This window comes from Heptranchias perlo, chromosome 18 (assembly GCF_035084215.1).
Source record: "Heptranchias perlo isolate sHepPer1 chromosome 18, sHepPer1.hap1, whole genome shotgun sequence".
Classification (NCBI taxonomy): Eukaryota; Metazoa; Chordata; class Chondrichthyes; order Hexanchiformes; family Hexanchidae; genus Heptranchias; species Heptranchias perlo.
Window position 1 is genome coordinate 35913229 of NC_090342.1, and position 26484 is coordinate 35939712.

At 45.9% G+C, this 26484-nt stretch overlaps 1 protein-coding gene across 1 annotated transcript in view; it reads left to right on the forward strand.

Moving 5' to 3' along the window:
* The window catches only part of cacna2d4a (calcium channel, voltage-dependent, alpha 2/delta subunit 4a), a 435940-nt gene that overhangs the window by 42731 nt on the left and 366725 nt on the right, over positions 1-26484 (forward strand). The window contains 1 exon segment of the mRNA XM_067999142.1: positions 13318-13434. Coding sequence (XP_067855243.1) covers positions 13318-13434 — 117 coding nt within the window.

Sequence of the window (26484 nt, forward strand, 5' to 3'; positions counted from 1 at the left end):
CCCTCTGCTTCCACAAGAAGATCTTTTTTGTCCCTAATAGTTTCCACCCTTTCTTTGATTACCCTTTTACTATTTATATGTTTATAAAGGACTTTTGGCTTCCTTTTATGTTAGCCGCTAATCTATTCTCATTCTCTCTTTGCCCCTCTTATTCCTTTTTTTAGATCTCCTCTGTATTTACAGTATTCAGCTTGGCTCTCTACTGTATTATGAACCTTACATTCGTCATAAGCCTCCTTTATCAGTTTCATTTTAATCTGTATATCTTTAGTCATCCAGGAAGCTCTAGCTTTGAATGCCCTTGTAGTATTCCAGAAGTGAACCATTTACAACAGAATTGCAGCCGACTTTGAGGAGGTGACAGAATTGATGGATGGGGGAAATGCAGTGTATTTGATGTACATGGACTTTCAGAAAGCCTTTGACGAGGTATCACACAGGAGACTATTGGAGAAAAATAAGAGGTGTGGAATTAGGAATAAGGTAGCAAATTAGATTTAAAAACTGGTTGGAAGGGAGGAAACAGAGAGTGTGAGTTAAGGGCAGTTTCTCAGAGTGGTTGGAATAGGTACCAGTGCTCCAAGGGTTGTGTTCTGGGACTGCTTCTGTTCACCGTGTATATTGGTACATTTTGTAAAAAGAATATAAGTAACCCGCCCAGTGAATTCGGGGTGCTCCGCATGCGATCGCAGCCTAATTGAAGGCACTTACCTTGGCTTCCGGGTTTCACGCTGGAAAGCTGCGCAGCGGGCGGACTGCGCAGCCGCATCATAGGCTGTCAGCTGGAGGAGCCCTATTTAAAGGGGCAGTCCTCCACTGACTGATGCTGCAGAAAGGAGCCAAAATTACAGCATGGAGCAGCCCAGGGGGAAGGCTGCTCCCAGGTCCAGTACTTCCCCGGAGCGGAGAAACTACGCCATGTTCTTCGCAGCCTTCAACATGTCATCGATGACGACGAACACCTCGCTAAGGCCATCCCCACGCCTCCACTACTCGCCTTCAAACAGACCATCGTTCGCAGCAAATTACCCAGCTTTCAGGAGAACAGCGTCCACGACACCACATAACCCTGCCACGGCAACCTCTGCAAGACATGCCAGATCATCGACACAGATACCACCATCACACGAGGGGACACCACCCACCAGGTACATGGTTCATACTCCTGTGACTCGGCCAACGTTGTCTACCTCATACGTTGCAGGAAAGGATGCCCCGGAGCATGGTACATCAGCGAGACCATGCAGACACTGCGACAACGGATAAACGGACACCGCACAACAATCGCCAGACAGGAGGGTTCCCTCCCAGTCGGGGAACACTTCAGCAGTCAAGGACATTCAGCCTCCGATCTTCGGGTAAGCGTTCTCCAAGGCGGCCTTCGAGACACACGACAACACAAAATCGTCGAGCAGAAATTGATAGCCAAGTTCCGCACCCATGAGGACGGCCTCAACCGGGATCTTGGGTTCATGTCACGCTACATGTAACCCCACCAGCGAAAAAAAGTTATCTGTTTTTAATACAACTGGTCATTCTCTCTCTCTCTCTGCCTTTCAGATCTCTCTCTCTCTCTCTCTCTCTCTGTCTTTGTTATCTGACCCCTTGTGTATTCAATATTCTTGGATGTAATGTGTCCCTGACTAACCTGTCTGAACACCATCTACTCCTTTGATTGCTGTGATTATCTCTCTGCCGAGGTGTGATAACGGGCATTGGAAAGATTATCTGTAATCACCAGGCATTGTTCTCTGACTATATATGTGGTGCCTTTATGGAACCCTTCACTCACCTGACGAAGGAGCAAAGCTCCGAAAGCTTGTGATTTCAAATAAAGCTGTTGGACTATAACCTGGTGTTGTACGACTCCGTAGGTTTAATGATGCCTCACTCCAGATCCTACTGGATGGGGTGAGGAGGAGGAGGACAGAGATCTTCTCCCCGGCGGACGGGGGGAAGTGGCCTGCCTCTGCCACCATGAAGGCCTGGCTCGAGGTGGCAGAGGAGGTCACCAGCACCACCAACATATCACACATCTGCATACAGTGCAGGAGGGCTTCAATAACCTAAGTAGGTCAGCCGAAGTGAGTACACTTACTCATTCCCCTACACTCCGTCTGCCACATCACCACCTCCACCCCACATCTCCTTCTGCACTGCCAACACTACTCTATCACATCACTCCTCACACCCACTCAAAGCTCATCCTCATCTTACCTGCACTTACTCACCTTGCCAGTACTCAACCCACCACTACCACTCAACATAATCCTCATACAATCTCATGGCTCTGTCTCATACTCACCCTCTCATGCATCTCTTTCACGGTCAGCCTCACTCAACCTGCCACTACCTGTGCTGCAGCCACAGGGGATGCATCACATATGTGTAGTAGGAAGCGTAAGGCAAATGTGTCATGAGCATGAAGGGGATGCACAAGGGTGTTTGAGGGTTTGTCATGGTTTTTACTTATATTTGATTTCTGATCAACTCACATTACATATTATATTGGCACCACTACTGCCACATCTTTGCAAATCTTGTCTGGTTTGTGCAATAATGCCCTTTCCTGAGGAACACCATGAAGACCCACAACTGATGCCACCCATTGTGTCACTGCAGAGTGGGTGTAGGTGTATTTGCAGGGCTGTTTTGTGCAGACGACTGAGAGATGTCGGCGATGTCCCCAGTGGCACCCTGGAAGGATGTGGAGGAGAAGTTGTTGAGGGCAGTGGTGACTTTGACAGCGACAGGTAAGAAGATGGCGCTCGGGCCAGCCGGGAGCAGCTCGGCATGAAGGAGGCTGCAGATATCCTTGACTACATGTCGAGTGACTCTGAGCGTCTGTGTGCACTGCTGCTCAGAGAGGTCCAGGAAGCTGAGCCTTGGTCTGTAGACCCTGTGGTGAGGGTAGTGCCTTCTGTGACGCATCTTTTTCTGCGGTTGCCCTCCCTCCTGTTGTGCAGGTGGATGTGTCACAGCACTGTGTTGTGGAGCTCCATGTGTCAGAGGTGGACGGTGTGGTCGGCGAGGCTGGTGATGCTGTTCGTCCCCCAAGGAGGTCATGACTGCAGCTACAGCGGCTCCTATCTGGAAGATGTACGTTTGAGGGGGTCCGCAAGGTAGGTAAATGTGTCTGGACACCGGGGTAAGTGTGCAAGTTTGTGAATTTTATTGTTAGGAGGAGGGTTGTGGAGGCCAAACTTTGTCCAAAGTGACAGAGTGGCCTCCTGCAATGAGTGAGGGTCCCCCCCCCCACCCAACTGTCAAATGGATCTTTGCAGCTGCCACAGGCTGGTGGCTGCAACGCGTCCATTTCAACTCGGAGTGTTTCCCCCAGTACAGGAAACAGTCCCAGTTGAGTTCAAAATCCCACCCCTCCTAAAATATCCTGCAAACGACCTGACTTAATTGGTTTAAGTGGGATCCCGCCGGTTTTAATTGCCGGCGGGAGTCCCGCATGCAGGGGCTGCGCGGGCATCTAAGCGTGTCACTGAGGAACCCAGAAGTGGGCGGGTTGGAGCCGGGCTCCGGACCCGCCTCGGGAATCCCCGATTTTCGGAGCCCCCCAGCCACGAACCCGCCGGCTCGAATGTCCGAAAATCGAGCCCAAGGTGTTTAAAATTATGAAGATATGGGACAGAGTAGATAGAAACAGACTGTTTCCAGTGATTGAAACCGTGGACAGCTGCTGGCCACTGCTTGCCACCGTCCCGATTGTCTCTCACCTGGAATCTACTGAGGCTCTGACTGGCGTCTGAGCCAGCCGGTGAGGGAAGGTACATTTGTAGTTTGCAGGTGAAACAGGAAGGGAAAAGGAATCAAGGTTCAGAGTACACCCCTAAAGCACAGTGAGAATAATGAATGAAGGAGTATCACACATGTAAAAATACTGCAAGGAAGGGTCCGTGGGAGCAGGTAGCTTACATTGGCTGCCTGCCCCAAACATCCCCTCTTGCTTCATATCTCTGTTAGGAGGACAGCCAGGTCAGGATCCCTGAATTTGGCTGCTGTTTTGGACCTTGCTGCCATCCTTCTTGCCCAGGTTGCCTGCTTCCTCCAGTGCTGCTATTGCCCCTTTAAGCAGCAGCAGATTTTATATCCTGCTGCTGCACTAGGTCGCAGCCTCTTTTCCATCTGGCAATCAATCAGGGATTATTGGGAACTAACTCCTGCCTCTTCCTGTTTTATTTCATCTATGTGACTGATTAAAGTAATTGTTTTGATCATATCCATTCTAATATTCAGGGATGTGTGCTTGTGCACTAAAAAATCAGCGACTGAATACAATGCAGAGTTCCCATGTGGAAAGCCAAGGGCTTAGTCTTGTCATGGGAAAACCTGTGTCTTGTTCCTCCTCCTCAACTTCTGTCACAAACATGCAACATTTCAGGCCTTTTCCTATGTACAACCTCAATACGCTTTGGCCCTGATTGAATAAAATTTCAATTTGTTTCCCAGAGCTCTGCCCCAAGTTCTCTGCTTTTCCTCTTGGCTAGTGCCTGTGAGCAACATCATGGGAAATCCTCTAGTTCAATGTAATATTCAGTACAATATTAATATCTTGTGCAGTTTCATATCTTGTGTAGTATTATTTTTTGTAGTATTCAGTTGTTAAAATAATCAATTTTTATAATGGTACTCATTATGTTATTCAGGAATTTGTGTGAAATTCAATGTGATATTCAGTGTAAATTCACTCATTATTCTGATCGGTTGTTGCACAGTAAACATCTGCGGATTGTCCGCATAAGATTTCAAGCAAGTGAAGATGGACCAACTTGGGCAGGAGAATGCATTTAAAGGGATGCTAGAGTCAGAGGGAGAAAGGAATAGAAGGTTATTCTGATAGAATTAGATGAAGAGGCATGGGAGGATGTATGTATGGAGCATAAACACCAGCATGAACCAGTTGGGCCGAATAGCCTGTTTCTGTGCTGTATATTCCATGCAAGTCTATGCAATTATGTCAAATATGCTGTGCAATCAACCTTTTAGTAGAAGCTGCAGTGCGAAATTCAATATCAGTGAATGATAGCCGATATTTAGTGTAGTATTCAATTTGATATTTAGTATTCATTGGCCCAGAAATTGCTTTTAAAATAATGGGTGAGCCTAACAGCACAAACCATTATTACTGGCGAAATTGAAGAGCAAATTCCGGCAACCGCACATGCACAGTTAAACACAAAAATCCGGAACTTGCTCTTCCTGGTTCGCCGGCAAAGTGACAGCTTCACCTTAAAGGGATACCGCCAGCTGCAATCAATGGAATCAATGGACTGGCGCCAACTTGCTCTCCTGGCCAACTGGAAACGAACCAATCTCACCACAAAACAGGTACGCTCCATTTTTTAAGTCTAAACTAAGTTTTAACAGCATGGTAAGTCTTAATGACTGCCGAACAACCCCTTTGACACTAAAAATTAACTTTTAAAAATGTGGAGTCTCATTACGCCTGATTTTAATCAATTTGGACATTTAAAAAAAAATGTTTTTACTTTTTCTTTGTCACTTTCATCTCAGTCTTTTAATCTTATCCTCTCTTTATTTTGATTTCTCTGTCATTTTTATAACACCTTATCGGACACATCCGAGATTTTAGTTTGTGAATGAGCTACACTTCCTGGTTCTCACAGCGTGGCTTGCTTCAAGCTGATTGGCTCAGGGGCCTTAGCGATCCTTTCATCACTCACACAGCCCAGGAAAGAATGTTGATGTTATTTGAACTCGCAGTTCAAGGAAGTTGCCGCCAAAAAGAACGCGGTAACTTAGTGGGTGAATTTAAAACTAATGAGTGGTGACCACTGTTGGTTCGCCGCTCTGGGCAATTTACGGGCCATTATGATTCAGATTGATACTCTCTACTTAGTGATACTCATTATTCGGGTAGGTGTCTCACATTAAAATGCCAACCTGACAGGAAAGATGTCAGCAGTTAGAAAGTTAAATACACCTCAGTGAGTACAGTATCCTTTATTTAATTCATAATATTTTTTGCAAGTAGTGTATATGTTTACTATTTAAACAAGCAGTGCTGTAATTATACTGCTGTCTATACAATTATAAAGGCACTCCTGATTTTCTGATGTGCATTATTACCAATGTTACCAGGAATCCTACATGTAAAATGGAATCAGTGCTGCTCTACTTTCACCAGCAGGGATTATGCAGTATCTCTAAGCCTATAAACCCATATTAGTCAGCTATAGTTATCAATAAATCCTGCCAACACTGAGAATGCAAACACAGACCACGAACGAAACAGAAAAATCTGGAACATGGTTTTGTTGGGACTTTTTAAGGGGCAATGAACTAAAGTTTTCGTGCTTCATAAAACAATGTAAATTTGTTATAACGTCACGTCCGTATTTAGTACAATATAAGGATCCTGGGACAATTAAAAAGGAGGCTGTACTGTCAAACAAATCCAATAAAGTGAAACTGTTCATGTTCCTAACAGTTCAGCAGCCTGATTTTTGCAGAGCTGCTTTCCTAAGGAAGAGGCAGGTTGGTTCGAGTCTTACTGTTTGTGGTGCTTGATTCTACTTTCAGTCATTTAAATTATTTTACCAATTATGGTGATGTAGGTGATGAACATCACGAAAGAGGGGGATTCAGAGGCAGTGGGGGATTCCGCGGAGGCAGAGGTGGAGATTGTGGTTTTGGTGGTTCTGGAAAAATAGGTGGAGGAATGTATGCACCAAAATATAACTAGTTTGTTACCATACTAACCCTTTTTGACAATTGTACATATGTATAAATGATTTGGACTTAAGAATTGGAGGTAGAGTGTCGAAATTTGCGAATGATACCAAATTGGGAGTCTATAGCTAATAATGTAGAAGACGGCAACATAATACAAGAAGACATAAACAGTCTTGCAGATAGGTGGATAAATGGTAAATGAAATTCAATATAATGAAGTGTGAGATGGTTCATTTTGGTAAGAAGAATAAGGAGGTTATTTGGAAGGCAAGAAATAGGGTAGAGGAGCAAAGAGCTCTGGGATTACAGATACATAAATTGCTAAAAGTAGCAATGCAAGTTGATCAAGTCATAACGAGTACAAACAAAGTACCGAGGTTCATTTCTAGAAGAATAGAATCTAAAAGAGAACTAATGTTAAATTTATGTAGAATCTTGGCTACGCCACACTTGGAGTACTGCGCACTGGAGGTATCCTTGTGGGGCCACTGCCGGCAAGGCAAGCGGTCCGATATTCATCTTCTTAAAATCGGTGAACTACCTGTGGAGGTGCAACAGGCACCGGCAGCTCACCCAAATAATATTAATGAGGTCCAAGGCCCAATATCGGGCTGACCTTGGGTTTCCCAATTGTAGTGCACACTTCTTGTGGTGGTGCCCAAAAATGGGGCTAAAGGAATTTTCACCCTGTGATGTCTGATACTGGAATATGTCCTGATAGTTTATTTTATATGAAGCACATTACAATAGTTGGAGAGAAATTATGTAGCCTTCCTTGGTCTTGAGGAATGGCTGGTACTAATGGAAGTGAGGCTTAACATGGCCAGGTTGTTGGGCACATGTGAGATGAGGTTGTGCATTGCAGGTTTCAGCCACTTAAGGCCTGATTTTAACCCCCTCTCCTTACTGGCTTGAATGGTGCAGGATGGGGGGGGTTAAGATAGCAGGGTTGTTTGTGCTTTGTTCCTGTTGCATTTCTGCTTCTTCTTGCCTGAATTGAGGCACAGGAAGGCCGTTCACCCCAGAGGAGTAGGAGCCTATTTTAAATGGCGAAGTCACATCCCGATGACATCACTAGGACACACATACCATTTTAACTGTGGAGACCCAGGTAAGTTTATTTTTTTTTACTTTTATAAGTTTCTAGCACTCCTGCTCCTCCTGGCCCCACAAGGATACCTTCGGCATCCCCTGCCCCTGGCATCCGCCCCTTCCCCCCCCCCCGCCCCCGATGATCAACCTTACTGATCACCACTCCCTTTATTTACCATGCCAGGGAATGTTTACATGAGTCCCCAGCAGCGGCCTGACCCTTTGCAATTTTGAATTCCTGCCCGCCAACAATGATATCATCCCTGTTGGCTTCGGGCAGGAGTCGGGGCGTGCAAATGAAGCCAGGGAGTTAAAATCTCCCGGGCCTCGATATCCAGGACAGTTTGCCACACACTTTGGCCCCCACACCCCCGATCCCCGCCTGAAGTTAAAATCGGGGCTTTAATTAAATTTTAAATGTCTATTACATTTTGCCTGATGACTCCTGCTGACAGTGGGCTGTTGCACAGCAAGTCTGTCTCAAGGTCAAGTTGGTCTTCTGCCTCTGCTTGCTGCTGCCTTTCTACTTCTGGCTGGTCTACAGCTATGCCTGCATGTAGGGCAAAATTGAGCAGAACAGAGCAGGCTATGATAGTTTTGAAACCATGGACTGGACTATACTCTAGCATTCCCTTGATCTGTCCAGGTATCTAAATCACCGCTTTAGAATGCCAGTGGCATGCTTGACTAAGATCCTGGTGGAAGCTTGCACCACATTGTACTTCTTAAGTACTTCTTACTTGGGTTTCCCAGTGGTGTCATCAGCCATGGCTGCAGTACATAGCAATTTTTCTCCAACAGCCACCCTTGCAGAATTCATGGCCCTTCAAATAGCAATGACATTGGACTGGCCTGGGATGAAGGAATAATGGCAGCTGACGGGGTGACAGGCATTCACATGCATAATCAATTTCTGTGGAGGCAGACCAGCTACAGATTCAGGGAGTGGTAACCCTTTCCATTCGTGGATGGAATGGCATTGGGAGTAAGAGCGTGTATTTTTTTTAATACGTTCATAGGATGTGGGCGTCGCTGGCAAGGCCAGCATTTATTGCCCATCCCTAATTGCCCTTGAGAAGGTGGTGGTGAGCCACCTTCTTGAACCGTGTGGTGAAGGTTCTCCCACAGTGCTGTTAGGAAGGGAGTTCCAGGATTTTGACCCAGCGATGATGAAGGAACGGCGATCTAGTTCCAAGTCGGGATGGTGTGTGACTTGGAGGGGAACGTGCAGGTGGTGTTGTTCCCATGTGCCTGCTGCCCTTGTCCTTCTAGGTGGTAGAGGTCGCGGGTTTGGGAGGTGCTGTAGAAGAAGCCTTGGCAAGTTGCTGCAGTGCATCCTGTAGATGGTACACACTGCAGCCGCTGTGCGCCGGTGGTGAAGGGAGTGAATGTTTAGGATGGTGGATGGGGTGCCAATCAAGCGGGCTGCTTTGTCCTGGATGGTGTCGAGCTTCTTGAGTGTTGTTGGAGCTGCACTCATCCAGGCAAGTGGAGAGTATTCCATCACACTCCTGACTTGTGCCTTGTAGATGGTGGAAAGGCTTTGGGGAGTCATGAGGTGAGTCACTCGCCGCAGAATACTTAGCCTCTGACATGCTCTTGTAGCCATAGTATTTATATGGCTGGTTCAGTTAAGTTTCTGGTCAATGGTGACCCCCAGGATGTTGATGGTGGGGGATTCGGCGATGGTAATGCCGTTGAATGTCAAGGAGAGGCGGTTAGACTCTCTCTTGTTGGAGATGGTCATTGCCTGGCACTTGTCTGGCGCGAATGTTACTTGCCACTTATGAGCCCAAGCCAGGATGTTGTCCAGGTCTTGCTTCATTCGGGCACGGACAGCTTCATTATCTGAGGGGTTGCGAATGGAACTGAACATTGTGCAATCATCAGCGAACGTGCCTATTTCTGACCTTTTGATGGAGGGAAGGTTATTGATGAAGCAGCTGAAGATGGTTGGGCCTAGGACACTGCCCTGAGGAACTCCTGCAGCAATGTCCTGGGGCTGAGATGATTGGCCTCCAACAAATTGTATGGTCAAATGAGTGCAGTCAGTAAAGCCCTGTCCTCTGGCGAATCCTGCCATATGGTAGAAGTGGAGGGTTTATTCATACTGATGGTGCTTCCCAAAGAGAAACTGATGAAATCAGCGGTTCTGGCAATGTATCAGTGGTAATAAAAACAGAAAATGCTGGAAAAACTCAGCAAGTTAGGCAGCATCTGTGGAGAAGGAAACAGAGTTAATGTTTCAGGTCTATGACCCTTTGTCAAAACTGGAAGAAGTTGAAGATTAAACAGTTTTTAAGCAAGTACAGAGCCAAGGAAAGCGGGGTGGGGGGAGGGGGTGGTGGAGGAAGGGGGTGGGAGGAAAGAACAAAAGGGAAGGTCTCTGATAGGGTGGAGGGCAATATTGATTAAATGACAAAAGGGATGATGGTGCAAGGCAAGGAGGGTGGTAATGGGACAAGTAAAGAAACAAAAGATGTGTCTAGAGGAGCTGTAAATGGCAACATCAGAATCATTACCAGCATTGCTGTCTGAAAAAATGGGAGCAGTGGTTATGATCTGAAGTTATTGAAATCAATGTTGAGCCTGCAAGGTTGTAAAGTGCCTAATCGAAAGATGAGGTGCTGTTTGTTGAGCTTCATTGGAACAGTGTAAGAGGCCGAGGACAGAGAGGTCAGAGTGGGAATGGGACAAATGTCAGAGTTCTCCTGTAGTTACTTGCCATGAGCCTGCCACATAAAAGTTCCACGCAGTTATTACTTTCACAGCTACAGAGCTGTCCCTGTTCTGGAAGTGGTTCCCAAACTGGCAGTAGGAATGTGCAAAGTCCTGTGATGGCCTTCTTTGGAAATCAAAGCTTCCGTGTGCTGGTGGCTTCAGACATGCCAAGGTACAAAGGCCCCAGCAGTGTGTACACAGGTTTTAGCATAAAAATGGGAATCAATTGAGTGTCAAAGGTGAAAATTTATTTTTTCTGGCATGCTTTCTGTGATTCTACTCCTCCAGAACCAGCAAATAGAGAGGCATGCCCATAGAGATACTTATAGCAACCCTAAAAGAAGCTCACAATGAGCATTCACTGGGGAAAGAAGCGCAGATGGTAGAAGCAGTGCACCTTTAAGAAGCTTTCTGTATGGCACACAGAAGATTCACTACTTTTCCCCAACAACAGCAATAAAACAGAAAAATAGGGAATTGCGAACAACTGTACAAAAAGCAACATGGAACTGAATTTCCATGGATGTTCCATTGGATTCCCATGAAACGAGAGTCCAGTAGTACGACCCAGAAAAAAAATCCAGATACATTGAATCCTGATGTCAATTTCACTAACTTGTCTATGTCTTCCTGAAGTCTTACCATTCTTCGTGCCTGTCAAATCCCATTTAAGTTAATTGGACAGAAAGTCAGCCTACCTCAATTAGTGGCTTGCACTCCTCTCCCCCACCAGAGCCTCCTATATTCGCAGTTCTCAGGAGATCTAATGTGCCCAAGTACAAGACCAGGAAAATCTACTCCAGAGTGTCTTTCTCCATCCCAATTTGAGTTTGTTTTTCAAAAAAATGAGTTGTAAAACAGATTCTAATTATCATCTGATTATCAATTGTGTTTTGTTGCTGGAAAATGTCAAACTTCTAATTACTAGCAGCTGTCAGTCACAGATATACACACAGACAGATGGGGAGACAAAGGGAAAGGGAAACAGAGAGATCGAGAGAGAGTGAATGAATGTCTTTTCTCATCCTAATTTTGAGGGTTTTAAATCAAATCAGTTGCATTTTGAAAGCGGGCATAAAGCAACTAATTATCACTAATTATCATCTGATGAAAGATCATCAACCTGAAACGATAACTCTGTTTCTCTCCCCACAGATGCTGCTTGACCTGATGAGTGTTTCCAGCATTTTTTGGTTTTAATTTTAATTATCATTTGTGTCTTGTTGATAGTCAGCAAATGTAAACATTTATTATTACTAACTGCTATAATATAGATACACACCGCAATAGCGAGAGAGAAAGAAGATATATTTTCTGATCATAATTTGCCATTTTTTTCAAAACTAAAAAAAAAGCAACAGAAGAACTCTCATTATCATCTGTGTTTTGCTGATTGTTAGTAATTAGAATATTTACAGTTTCTTATAGCTGTGAGACAACCAGGGAGACAAACACACACAGATACAGCAATACACATCTAGGAACCAATTACTAAATACCGTTCAACGTTGCAGAGATCCTTTAGAAAGTCACAAACCAGTGCTATAAGGCATACGTTCACCGCGCCCCCCCCCCCCACCCCACCAGCACCAGGGTCCACCCCTAGCTGCTGACAGACACCAAGAATTCACCAGCGTGCTAAATCTCACATACCAACCCTAGTTGTACCAAACCTTAGGTTTGCCTTCCACAGTTCTGTCAAACCCCTCTTCAGTGATGCCAGACCAGCAGCCTCATTGCAGTACTATCAAACTCCAAGACCTCCTCACAATTCAGCCAAACCCAGGACCATGCCCCAGTTCTACCAAACCCAGGACCATGCCCCATTGTTAACAAAACTCAGGATTTTCCCATTGCTACCAAAGCCAAGGATTACCCCCAAGTACATCTTTATTTTCATATTTGTTTCCAGAATGTAGGTGCTGTGAGCAGGGCCACATTTACTGCCCATCCCTAACTGTCATGAGAAGGTGCTAGTGGGCCTTGATGTTCCACTGCAGACGTTGTGATGATGGTGCTCTCATACTGCTGTTGGTTAGGAAATTCCAGGATTTTGACCCAGTGATGGTGAAAAAACTGCTATATATGATCAAATCAGAATATTGTGTGACTTGGAGGTGATGATGTTCCCATTACATTGTTGCTATTGCCCTTCTCGGTGCTACAGGCCATGGGGTGGTGGGTGCTATCATAGTAAGCCAGGTAAGGTGCTGCAGTACTTCCTGTAGAAAGTGCTTACTGCAGTCAAAGGTAGAAGGGGCTAAACCACACTGTTCTCCCCAGTACTGCTAAATGTCAGTTATCTACTTCCAGCTGGTACATGTTGCATACCTTCTTGCTGTATATTCTCAGTTTTAATAATTCTAAGCCATAAAAATCAAAGGCCACTCATTACTAGTTTTCTCAGAATAATGGATAGTTGTGGAAATCAATCCCCAAAGCACCAGTAAAAATACTAGTCTGTCAGTTAATAAATATGGAATTTGACATATTCAGTCACTGTAAATCAGTGGCTTTGATGTTATCCCCTATATAGCATAAAGACCCCGAATTTTTCGACACATTGTATCATATAACTCACTGTGAGCACTGCCACAGGCGATCTACTAGTAAACTGAAAACATGGCATTTTATTTGGCTATGATATTTATTCAACATCCATGATTTGGTTGCACATTCAATATTCCAAGGGATCCACCCGATGAATAGATGTTTTGAGAGGTAGATGATTGTTGCCCTTTGGTTCATTGCAGTTTGTTGTAATCATCACTGATATTTTTTTCTCTTCCTATCTAGAAATACAAGGATGTAGAATCCTTTATAAAGATTGAAGAAGTGGATGGCGTTGAATTGGTAATGCAGTTTGGAGAGAAAATGAAAGAGATGTTAGGAAGGAAAGTTGAGGCAGTGAAGGTACAAACTAATTCACTCCACTCGCACATTATCTGTATACCCCTCCAGTCTCTTTCTATCCATGTGGGACTTTCTGATGTTGCATATTTCAATTCAGTGGGGAAAACAGGCAATTTACCAGCAAGCTCCTGAATATTTTTTGCACTCATGTTTGAAAGTTCTATCTTACACCAGGACTTGAGCACATAATGTAGGCTGATATTACGATAAATTAGAGCAAGAGTGCTTAATTATTGAAACTGCTGTCTTTTGGATGAGATGTTACACTAATGGTTATGTTCGGCATTAAAGATTCCATGGAATTATTTAAAGAAGAGCTGGGAGTTCTCCCATTATCCTGGCCAACGTTCCGCTCTCAACCACCAAAAACAAATTAACTGGTCATTAATTTTGTTACTGTTCATACGATCTTGCTCCGTTTAAACTGGCTACTGTATTTGGCCACATAACACCAGTCCCTGGATTTCAAAATTATTAATTGTGAAGTGCTTTGAGACATTACTGAGTGATGTGATAAGGCGTTGTAAAAATGCAAGTCTATTTTCTCATCTTTCACTTTTTTCACTCTTCTTAGATTAAATTACTGTATTCATTTTAAAACTGTATAATCCAAATTGCACAAAAATAGCGTAATTGGCAGCTGGGGAGTCAGAAAACAAGGCAGGACCCAGATATACCAACATTCTGCCACTTCTACTTTGCACAAAAAATTCCAGCGTTAATCGTGATTGTTAAGAAGCGCTCACCCCCAGATTGAAGAATGTACAGAAATAACAGCATAATGACAGGATGACGACATCCATCAGAAATTACGGACTTAATGCACAGCTGTATGAAGCTGGTATTAATGGATCAAGGTGGAAATGAGACTTTTTATTGCCTGTGGGTGTTCCTCCAGTTTTCCTAATTTATTTGGCATTTCTGGATCAATTTCAATTTTTTTTGTTTTGCAGTATGGGAGGGTGATCGTGTATTGCCTAGCCCAAACTTTAATCTCCTCACGGAAACAATAACCAGAGGTTCCTTTTGAGCTTCCTATTTACTCTTTATTGATGGAGGATGAACAAGAGCAGGACGAAGAGGATCAGAGGGAGGCATATCTCATCAGACTGCACAGGAGGAGTAGACGTTCCTAACGGACTCTGCTTGATTATCTGTCCATTAGTTTAAATGGACGGAAAATTGCATGGGCTCCCTTACAAGCGTGTGCTCCAAAATGTTCAAATATTCCTGTACTTGCTATGCCTAACCAATCCAATAGCCACAGGCTCAGGACCAAGAAAATCTGCCCTAGATCTCCAGTCAGAACTAAATAGTTCAAAAGCTTCTAAAATCAGACAATGGGGACGATCTTCAAATATTGCCCAAAATGGGCGTGAAGGTGGCAGAGCGGCCACGCCAACTGCCCATTCTTGCCGGCATGAGACACAGACCTCATTTAAATGCCTCTGGGAGGGTGGGAAATAGGCTGGCTCGCGTGCTGAGCCGGCTGGCCGGTTTTTTGAGCAGCCTCCAGCTCAGTGCCTATTACGAATGGGCAGAACGTGTGTAATTAGTGTAGGACCCAAATTTGCATATTTAAAGAGCACCCCGCTTGTTTCAGGAGGGCAAGCTGCACCCCCCCCCCCACCCCCACCCCCGCCAATTTTCAATTGCTGGCTCCCCATTTGTTAGGCGTGAAACGGGAGGCCGGCAGTTGAAATCGACCCCAACATGTGAAAAGTTCCAGATTATTGACACAATGGCAGGGGGATATTGCTAATGATGCTAATGAGCAAGTACTGCATCATCCAACTCTCACACATCTGCCAGTACTTTACCGTGTATACTTTAATTAACATCTAGAACAAAATTTCTGTATCTTGATTTCCAAATCTGGCCTATAGACAATTTGTTTCCAGGTCGCCATTTGTTTTCAAATTGGATAGAGAAAGACTGCTTCCATTTTAATTCTACTTTTTTAAAATTCTGTGAAATAAAGACAGAAATTCCTAATTTTCATCACAAAAGTATCTTGTTAATTGTCATATCCCACTACGCTTTCAAACTAGTATGTCATTAACCACAAATTCTCTTTGTGTTACACATTTTTCAAGAAGAAATCATTCATCTTGTAATTGAAATCATTTTTTTTAGAGTGGGAATGAACATATAAGAACATAAGAAATAAGAGCAGAAGTAGGCAATACTGCCTCTCGAGCCTGCTCTGTGATTCAATAATATCATGGGTGATCTTCGACCTTAACTCCACTTTCCTGCCTGATACCCATATCCCTTGATTCCCCTACAGCCCTCTGGGGTAGAGAATTCAAAAGATTCACAACACTCTGAGTGAAGAAATTCCTCCTCACCTCAGTTTTAAATGGCCAACCCTTTATCCTGAGACTATGCCCCCTAGTTCTAGACTCTCCAGCCAGGGGAAACAACCTCTCAGCATCTACTCAGTCAAGCCCCCTCACAATCTTATATGTTTCAATGAGGTCACCTCTCATTCTTCTAAACTCCAGAGAATATAGGCCCATTCTACTCAATCTCTCCTCATAGGACAATGCTCTCATCCCAGGAAGGGCTTATTCAGTGAACCCTCTTTAATTGCCACTGCACAAGGCCTGTTGTGCATCCTGGATATTGCAAAGCCAGCTCATGAGTCTCTTTGATTATGCTCACTGTACCACTTGGAGCTTGTGCAGGGAATGTGACTTATGCATGCAGCCCTTATGGGGCTGTGGTTCAAAATTAAAGGGATGAGGCCACTAACAGGTAAATAAATGCATAGGGGAAATATTTTAAAAGTTTTCACAGGAAGGAGTAAGGGCCAGAAAAAGAACAGAACCCCAAAATAGAAGCCTGAAACAGAGGGTATTGGCAAGTGGCAGAGCAGTGCTGCCCCCACTCCATGTTTGACGGCTGCTGAATTGGACATGCTGCTGCTCTGTTTGGCAGAGGGCACCATACCTGGCAGCAGTTGGTGGTTAGTCTCAATGCTGTCTACAGCAGCTGGAGTGCTCAGGAGCAGATGTGGGAGAAGACAGAGAACTTTAAAGATCAGGCAAGGTAAGACTACCCAAATTGTATTGTGTGCCACAGTCACATTTTCCAAGGGCTTCATACGTTAAGCCGTTACAAGGTAAGCATGATCATTTGCTGACATCCAGGATGAGCTTCCAGTTAGGCACATGCAAGCCATAGTGATTCCCTGTAATTTGAGAAATGCAGCTATGCAGTGACATAGGGCAGCTATTCAATGGGAAAGGAGATGAAAGCGCTAGCCATGCTGACCAACACATCAGTCATCTGTTTAATGCATGTGTGAGTTTCACTTTTGTTGATATTGCAGTGATAGTCTGAAATGAGCTGGACGCATAACAGTTGAGAAATAGTGGTAATGTTGCCAGCTACTAGCAGTGCCATTCCTATATTGCAAATTGGCTGCAGGTGCCCTTGATGCAGATGGAAAGCACCTACAACCGGCTCCCAGCTACACCTAAGAAGGCTGAAGCAATTGTCCTGAGGCAGATAAGCGTGCCAAAGGCTGCAGATAGTCTCTGCTGCCTGCTGATCTCCTTGATATGCCTTCTTTCATCATTACCTTTGTTCTCACTGTCCCCCAACATATTAAATTTATATTCCATGTCCTCATCTTCAAATCCCTCCATGGCCTTGCCCTCCTTATCTCTGCAACTTCCTCCAGCCTTATATCCCCATCTTCACCATTCTGATCTTGTGACTTGGGCCTTTTGTGGGCCTCCTTCCCTTCTCCCCACTGTTGGTGACAGGGCCTTCAGCTGTTTCAGCCCCACTAACAGAAGTTCCCAGCCTAAATTGCTTTGCTTCTCCACTTTTCTCTCCTCCTTTGAGAATCTTCTCAAACTCATCTTTTGACCAAGCTTTCTGTCTCTTAATCCTGCAAAAAGAGTTTAGGAGATTAAGAAGCAGACTTAAGAGCAAAACTTAAAGAGTGATAATTGGAAGCACACTGGATTTGATATCCCGACAATTATATGTCAAGAACCAGATGAATCCTAAACACACTTTACCTTAACTCGTCACTAAAGAACCATCTGGTGTTTACCGCCCAGATCAAGTCTAGGAGTAAATGATTCTTAAATTTGGCATGCCAAACTGTTTTACATCACCCAGTTTGGATTGAATTTGAGTTCACCTTACCAATCCTCAATTGAGATACCCTCAAGATTTCTCATTCAGTATGTGGATGGCCCGACTAGAGAGGGGGCAAAACTTGACCTCCTCTTGGGAAATAAGGAAGGGCAGGTGACAGAAGTGTTAGTGAGGGATCACTTTGGGACCAGTGATCATAATTCCATTAGTTTTAAGATAGCTATGGAGAAGGATAGGTCTGGCCCAAAAGTTAAAATTCTAAATTGGGGAAAGGCCAATTTTGATGGTATTAGACAGGAACTTTCAGAAGTTGATTGGGAGAGTCTGTTGGCAGGCAAAGGGACGTCTGGTAAGTGGGAGGCTTTCAAAAGTGTGTTAACCAGGGTTCAGGGTAAGCACATTCCTTATAAAGTGAAGGGCAAGGCTGGTAGAAGTAGGGAACCTTGGATGACTCGGGAGATTGAGGCCCTAGTCAAAAAGAAGAAGGAGGCATATGACATGCGTAGGCAGCTGGGATCAAGTGGATCCCTTGAAGAGTATAGAGATTGCCGGAGTAGAGTTAAGAGAGAAATCAGGAGGGCAAAAAGGGGATATGAGATTGCTTTGGCAGATCAGGCAAAGGTGAATCCAAAGAGCTTCTACAAATACATAAAGGGCAAAAGGGTAACTAGGGAGAGAGTAGGGCCTCTTAAGGATCAACAAGGTCATCTATGTGCGGAACCACAAGAGATGGGTGAGATCCTGAATGAATATTTCACATCGGTATTTACGGTTGAGAAAGGCATGGATGTTAGGGAACTTGGGGAAATAAATAGTGATGTCTTGAGGAGTGTACATATTACAGAGAGGGAGGTGCTGGAAGTCTTAACGCGCATCAAGGTAGATAAATCTCCGGGACCTGATGAAATGTATCCCAGGACGTTATGGGAGGTTAGGGAGGAAATTGCGGGTCCCCTAGCAGAGATATTTGAATCATCGACAGCTACAGGTGAGGTGCCTGAAGATTGGAGGGTAGCAAATGTTGTGCCTTTGTTTAAGAAGGGCGGCAGGGAAAAGCCTGGGAACTACAGACCGGTGAGCCTGACATCTGTAGTGGGTAAGTTGTTAGAGGGTATTCTGAGGGACAGGATCTACAGGCATTTGGAGAGGCAGGGACTAATTAGGAACAGTCAGCATGGTTTTGTGAGAGGAAAATCATGTCTCACGAATTTGATTGAGTTTTTTGAAGGGGTAACCAAGAAGATAGATGAGGGCTGTGCAGTAGACGTGGTCTACATGGACTTCAGCAAAGCATTTGACAAGGTACCGCATGGTAGGTTGTTACATAAGGTTAAATCTCATGGGATCCAAGGTGAGGTAGCCAATTGGATACAAAATTGGCTTGACGACAGAAGACAGAGGGTGGTTGTGGAGGGTTGTTTTTCAAACTGGATGCCTGTGTCCAGCGGTGTGCCTCAGGGATCGGTGCTGGGTCCGCTGTTATTTGTTATTTATATTAATGATTTGGATGAGAATTTAGGAGGCATGGTTAGTAAGTTTGCAGATGACACCAAGATTGGTGGCATTGTGGACAGTGAAGAAGGTTATCTGGGATTGCAACGGGATCTTGATCAATTGGGCCAGTGGGCCGATGAATGGCAGATGGAGTTTAATTTAGATAAATGTGAGGTGATGCATTTTGGTAGATCGAATCGGGCCAGGACCTACTCTGTTAATGGTAGGGCGTTGGGGAGAGTTATAGAACAAAGAGATCTAGGAGTACAGGTTCATAGCTCCTTGAAAGTGGAGTCACAGGTGGATAGGGTGGTGAAGAAGGCATTCGGCATGCTTGGTTTCATTGGTCAGAACATTGAATGCAGGAGTTGGGATGTCTTGTTGAAGTTGTACAGGGCATTGGTGAGGCCACACTTGGAGTACTGTGTACAGTTCTGGTCACCCTATTATAGAAAGGATATTATTAAACTAGAAAGAGTGCAGAAAAGATTTACTAGGATGCTACCGGGACTTGATGGTTTGACTTACAGGGAGAGGTTAGACAGACTGGGACTTTTTTCCCTGGAGAGTAGGAGGTTAAGGGGTGATCTTATAGAAGTCTATAAAATAATGAGGGGCATAGATAAGGTCGATAGTCAAAATCTTTTCCCAAAGGTAGGGGAGTCTATAACGAGGGGGCATAGATTTAAGGTGAGAGGGGAGAGATACAAAAGGGTCCAGAGGGGCAATTTTTTCACTCAAAGGGTGGTGAGTGTCTGGAACGAGCTGCCAGAGGCAGTAGTGGAGGCGGGTACAATTTTGTCTTTTAAAAAGCATTTGGACAGTTACATGGGTAAGATGGGTATAGAGGGATATGGGCCAAGTGCAGGCAATTGGGACTAGCTTAGTGGTATAAACTGGGCGACATGGACATGTTGGGCCGAAGGGCCTGTTTCCACGTTGTAACTTCTATGATTCTATGATTCTATGAAGATGCTGAGTGAATGAATTGACCCTTTCTTGCCAAATCATCAAAGAAGTCTGATAGCAAGTCATGCACTAACAATTATTTAGATCATAATCATCATATCAATTAAACATTAAGTATATAAACAATTAATAGGTATAATAGTTGTAGACAGATTTACTGAACAAAATGAATGAGGTGGTAAAGGCAATTCATCAGTGTCTCTGTAATTCAGTGTTATCTGGGTCCCTGATTATTAAATTATAGTTAAGATCAGTGTCTGAGATGGATATAAATTGGTGTGATTAATCTAGGATTAGCTGACGAATTAACAACATCAACAACTTGCATTTATATAGCTCCTTTAACACAGTAAAATGTCCCAAGGCACTTCACAGGAGCGTAATCAGACCAAAATTGATACTGAGCTAAAGAAGAAAACATTGGGGTCGATTTTGCAATGGTGGTGGGTTGACAGTGGGGGGGGGTGGTGGTGAAGGTGCATGTGCCAAACCCGCATGAACAAAACTTACCATTTCTGACGCGATCGCATGTTGATTGCTGATGATTAACGTCCTCTCCAGGTTTCGCGCCCAGCAGCTAGCTTGATTGACAGGCTGGCTGCCGTCAGGAGCTGCAACGCGAGGGGGATAGGTAGAGAAACAGAGAGAGTGAGACGTCATCCGGCGCTGAAATGGAAGACCAGGGTGTAGGGGGATAGTGGAAGATCGCGGTGGGGGGGGGGAGAATGGAAGATCGGGGGGAGGGGGAAGATCAGGGGTGAAGAGGGGAAGATCAGGGGTGAAGAGGGGGACATCGGGGGGGAGAATGGAAGATCGGGGGGGAGAGGGGATGATCAGGGGTGAAGAGGGGGACATCAGCGGGGAGAATGGAAGATCGGGGGGGAGGGGGAAGATTCGGGGGGAGAATGGAAGACGGGAGGGGAGAGGGGAAGATCGGGGGTGAAGAAGGGGACATCGGGGGGGGGAGAATGGAAGATCGAGGGGGAGAGGGGAAGATCAGGGGGTGAGGGGAAGATCGGGAGGACATCGGTGGGGTGAAGAGGGGGACATCGTGAGGATATCGGGCGGGTGAAGTGGGGGACATTGGGACGGCATTGGGGGTTGAAAAGGGGGGCATCGGGAGGACATCGGGAAGGGGGGAGATCGGAGAGGGAGACACGGAGCAGGGTGCAAAGGTAGGTTCATTTTGTGTTTTAACTTCCTTCTACGGTTTTATATTTAATTTATTTAGCTTCTTTATCCCTGATCCGGCCTTTCGTGAATCAGAAACGGTGGGCAAGCTGCCCAGGTAACTTAAAAATCGTTACAATTACTTCATTAGTCACAGGTAAAGTGCCTTAAGTACCTCAATGAGGTACATTTGGCTCTTTAACTGTCATCCCGCCGGCTTTAATTGCCAGCAGGACATCCATTTTCAGGTCGCCCGCACGCAGGTGAGTCCCTGGGAAACTTGGAAGACGGCGGGTTTGAGCCAGCTTCTGAACCCAGACGGGATTTCTGCGATTTTCAGAACCCCCACGCACCCACAATTGCCTCCTAAAATTGAGCTCATTAGGTTTTAAGGAATATCTTAAGATTTTTTTAAATTCGTTCATGGGCGTCACTGGCAAGGCCAGCATTTATTGCCCATCCCTAATTGCCCTTGAGAAGATGGTGGTAAACCGCCACCTTGAACCGCTGCAGTCCGTGTGGTGAAGGTTCTCCCACAGTGCTGTTAGGTAGGGAGTTCCAGGATTTTGACCCAGCGACGATGAAGGAATGGCAATACATTTCCAAGCCAGGATGGTGTGTGACTTGGAAGCGAACGTGTTGTTCTCATGTGCCTGCTGCCCTTATCCTTCTAGGTGGCAGAGATCAGGGATTTGGGAGTTGCTGTCGAAGAAGCCTTGGCGACTTGCTGCAGTGCATCCTGTGGATGGTACACACTGCAGCCATGGTGCACCGCTGATGAAGGGAGTGAATGTTTAAGGTGGTGGATGGGGTGCCAATCAAGTGGGCTGCTTTGTCCTGGATGATGTCAAGCTTCTTGAGTGTTGTTGGAGCTGCACTCATCCAGGCAAGTGGAGAGTATTCCATCACACTCCTGACTTGTGCCTTGTAGATGGTGGAAAGGCTTTGGGGAGTCAGGAGGTGAGTCACTCGCTGCAGAATACCCAGCCTCTGACCTGCTCTTGTAGCCACAGTATTTATGTGGCTGGTCCAGTTAAGTTTCTGGTCAATGGTGACCCCCTGGATGTTGATGGTGGGGGATTCAGCGATGGTAATGCCGGTGAATGTCAAGGGGAGGAGATTAGCCTCTCTCTTGTTGGAGATGGTCATTGCCTGGCACTTGTCTGGCGCAAATGTTACTTGCCACTTATCAGCCCAAGCCAGGATGTTGTCCAGGTCTTGCTGCATGCGGACACAGACTGCTTCATTATCTGAGGGGATGCGAATGGAACTGAACACTGTGCAATCGTCAGCAAACATCCCCATTTCTGACCTTATGATGGAAGGAAGGTCATTGACGAAGCAGCTGAAGATGGCTGGGCCTAAGACACTGCCCTGAGGAACTCCTGCAGTAATGTCCTAGGGCTGAGATGATTGGCCTCCAACAACCACTACCATCTTCCTTTGTGCTAGGTATGACTCCAGCCACTAGAGAGTTTTCCCCCTAATTCCTATTGACTTCAATTTTACTCGGGCTCCTTGATGCCACACTCGATCAAATGCTGCCTTGATGTCAAGGGCAGTCACTCTCACCTCGCGTCTGGAATTCAGCTCTTTTGTCCATGTTTGGACCAAGGCTGTAATGAGGTCTGGAGCCGAGTGGTCCTGGCAGAACCCAAACTGAGCATCAGTGAACATGTCATTAGTGAGTAAGTGCCGCTTGATAGCATTGTCGACGACACCTACCATTTACTTTGCTGATGATTGAGAGTAGACTGATGGGGCAGTAATTGGCCGGATTGGATTTGTCCTGTTTTTTGTGGACAGGACATACCTGGACAATTTTCCACATTGTCGGGTAGATGCCAGTGTTGTAGCTGTACTGGAACAGTTTGGCTAGTTCTGGAGCACAAGTCTTCAGCGCTACAGCCGGGATGTTGTCGGGGCCCATAGCCTTTGTTGTATCCAATGCACTCAGCCATTTCTTGATACCACGTGGAGTGAATCGAATTGGCTGAAGACTGGCTTCTGTGATGGTGGGGATATCGGGAGGAGGCTGAGATGGATCATCTAGTCAGCACTTCCGGCTGAAGATGGTTGCAAATGATTCAGCCTTGTCTTTTGCACTCACATGCTGGACTCTGAGGATGGGAATTGAGTATGGGAATGTTTACAGAGCCTTCTCCTCCCGTTAGTTGTTTAATTGTCCACCACCATTCACGACTGGATGTGGCAGGACTGCAGAGCTTTGATTTGATCCATTGGTTGTGCAATCGTTTAGCTCTGTTTATAGCATGTTGCTTCTGCTGTTTAGCATGTAGTCCTGTGTTGTAGCTTCAACAGGTTGGCACTTCAGTTTCAGGTACGCCTGGTGCTGCTCCTGGCTTGCTCTTCTACACTCCTCATTGAACCAGGGTTGATCCCCTGGCTTGTTAGTAATGGTAGAGTGAGGAATATGCCGGGCCATGAGGTTACAGATTGTGCTGGAATAAAATTCTGCTGCTGCTGGTGGCCCACAGCACCTCATGGATGCCCAGTTTTGAGCTGCTGGATCTGTTCTGAGTCTATCCCATTTAGCACAGTGGTAGTGCCACACAACACGTTGGATGGTGTCCTCAGTGTGAAGAAGGACTGTGCGGTGGTCACTCCTACCAATACTGTCATGGACAGATGCATCTGCGACAGGTAGATTGGTGAGGATGAGGTCAAGTAGGTTTTTCCCTCGTGTTGGTTCGCTCACCACCTGCCGCTGGCCCAGTCTGGCAGCTATGTCCTTCAGGACTCTGCCAGCTCGGTCAGTAGTGGTGCTACCGAGCCACTCTTGGTGATGGACATTGAAGTCCCCCATCCAGAGTACATTCTGTGCCCTTGCTACCCTCAGTGCTTCCTCCAAGTGGTGCTCACCATGGAGCAGTAGGTGGTAATCAGCAGGAGGTTTCCTTGCCCATGTTTGACCTGATGCCATGAGATTTCATGGGTTCTCCGGAATCAATGTTGAGGTCTCCCAGGGCCACTCCCTCCTGACTGTACACTGCTGTACTGCCACCTCTGGTGGGTCTGTCCTGCTGGTGGGACAGGACATATCCAGGGATGGTGATGGAAGAGTCTGGGACTTTGGTTGAAATGTATGATTATGTGAGTATGGCTATGTCAGGCTGTTCCTTGACTAGTCTGTGGGATGGATCTCCCAATTTTGGCACAAGTCCCCAGATATTAGTGAGGAGCACTTTGCAGGGTCGACTGGGCTTGGTTTGCCTTTGTCGTGCCTCGTGGTCTGATGCCGGGTGGTCTGTTAGGCGAGAGGTGGAGAAGTGGAGAGATTTTGGAAGGGAATTCTAAGTTTAGGGCCTAGATGGCTGAAGGCACGGCTGTCAATGATGGGGCGAAGGAAGTGGGATGCACAAGAGGCCAAAGTTAGAGGAACGCAGAATTCTCGGAGGGTTGCCGGGCTGGAGGAGGTTACAGAGGTAGGGAAGATCGAGGCCATGGAGGGATTTGAATATGAGGATAAGAATTTTAAAATTGATGCGTTGGTGGACCAGGTACCATTGTGGGTCAGCGAACACAAGGGTGTTTGGTGAATGGGACTTTGTGCGAGTTAGGATATGGACAGTAGAGTTTTTGGTGACCTTAAGTTTATGGAGGCTGGCCAAGAGAGCATTGGAATATTTCGTAGTATCATAGAATGTTACGAAAGTTGAGTCTGAAGGTAACAAATTTCAGCAGCAGATGGGCTCAGGCAGAGGCAGGGGATATTATGGAGGTGGAGAGGATATAGGGTCCGAAGTTCAGCTCAGGATCGGTTGCTAAGGAATAGAGTTTGTGGCAGGAACCAAAGACAATGGGGTAAAGTTTAACATACCAGCGGGAACTCAGCGGGGTGGGTGAATAGTCACGTGGGAAACCTGGAAAAAATTGCGTGTGTTGGCTTGAGCGATCTCGACTCAGTTGAAGGCCCTTAATGTGACTCTCAGGTTTCGTGTCTCCAAGCTGTGCAGCTGGAATACTGCGCACCCGAATGATGTGCTGGGAGCTGGAGTATTGCCAAGGGCCATGCAACCATGGATATTTATGGGAGAAAGGAGGAATTTGAAGAAATGGTGGAACAAAGGACTAAGCCAGCACCCCGGCTTAATGACTCTTTGCTTGAGTTGCTACTGGCTGGTGTGAGGAGCAGGAGAGACATACTTTACCCGGCTGATCAGAGGAAGTGCCCTGCCTCTGCCACCAAGAAGGCCTGGTTTGAGGCCAGGTTGAGAAGCTGAGCAGCAGGAGCACCATGGAAAAGTCATGGGTGCAGTGTAGGAAGTGCTTCAATGACCTAACCAGGTCAGGAAAAATGAGCTCAGTTACTGATTCGCCTACATCCTGTAGTGTACGTTACCCCCACCACTCCCCCCACTCTGTCTTGCCAAGCCTACTCCAACACATCACTCCTCACATGCACTTAAGTCTCATTATCAACTTATCTTCACTTTCTGTGCACTACCTCACCTCCCCATTTGTGAGCCCACCACTGCCACTCACCCCAATCCTGATGCAGTGTGATGAATCTGTCTGATACTCACCCTCTGATATATCTCTTTTATTGGCAGCCTCACCCAAAGCAATGCATCCATCTGTTCTTTCTCCCCTCATAGGAGAAGAGAGCACAAAATGCATGGGAGAGGAGTAGGACTAGAGGGGCCCACCACAAATAGTGCCCCTGACAGAAGCGGAGGAGGAGGCCTTGGAGCTGAGCTGCATGGTTGAGTGCCTGGCCATCGGAGATGGCATGACTGCCATCCCACAAAGGTCTGGTGATAGAACTTTAACATCCTTCACACACAGGATGAATTGATGTTATCAATGATTGAATTGTTGCATATCTCATTATGCTCATTACAAACTAACTTTTGCGATGATTCTTAATATTGCTTTATGTTCTCTTCCAGGGCTTTCAAGGAGGAGACATGCGCCATGGAGGAGGGTGATTTCCCAGAGGAGCTCCATTCCTCTGAGGGTGCACCATCACATCATATCAAGCCATGCACCAGCACAGATACTGACAATTCGGTGGGTCCTGTTAGGCAGTTTGTTGGTGATTCCCCAATCACAAGTGTGCATGAGCAGGCACTGGTGGCAGGGGCAGCTGTGGAGGGTCCACGTCAGGGGGTGCACTCCTTTCCAAGCTCTGCACAGCTGGACATAGATGCTGAATCCTGAGGGCCATCGTTAAGATTGAGAATGATAGAGGTACAGCTGCACCTTTGCGAGGTACTGGAATACATGCCACGCACACTCTCCACAATAGCGGAGAGGATGGAGGAGTCCACTTCC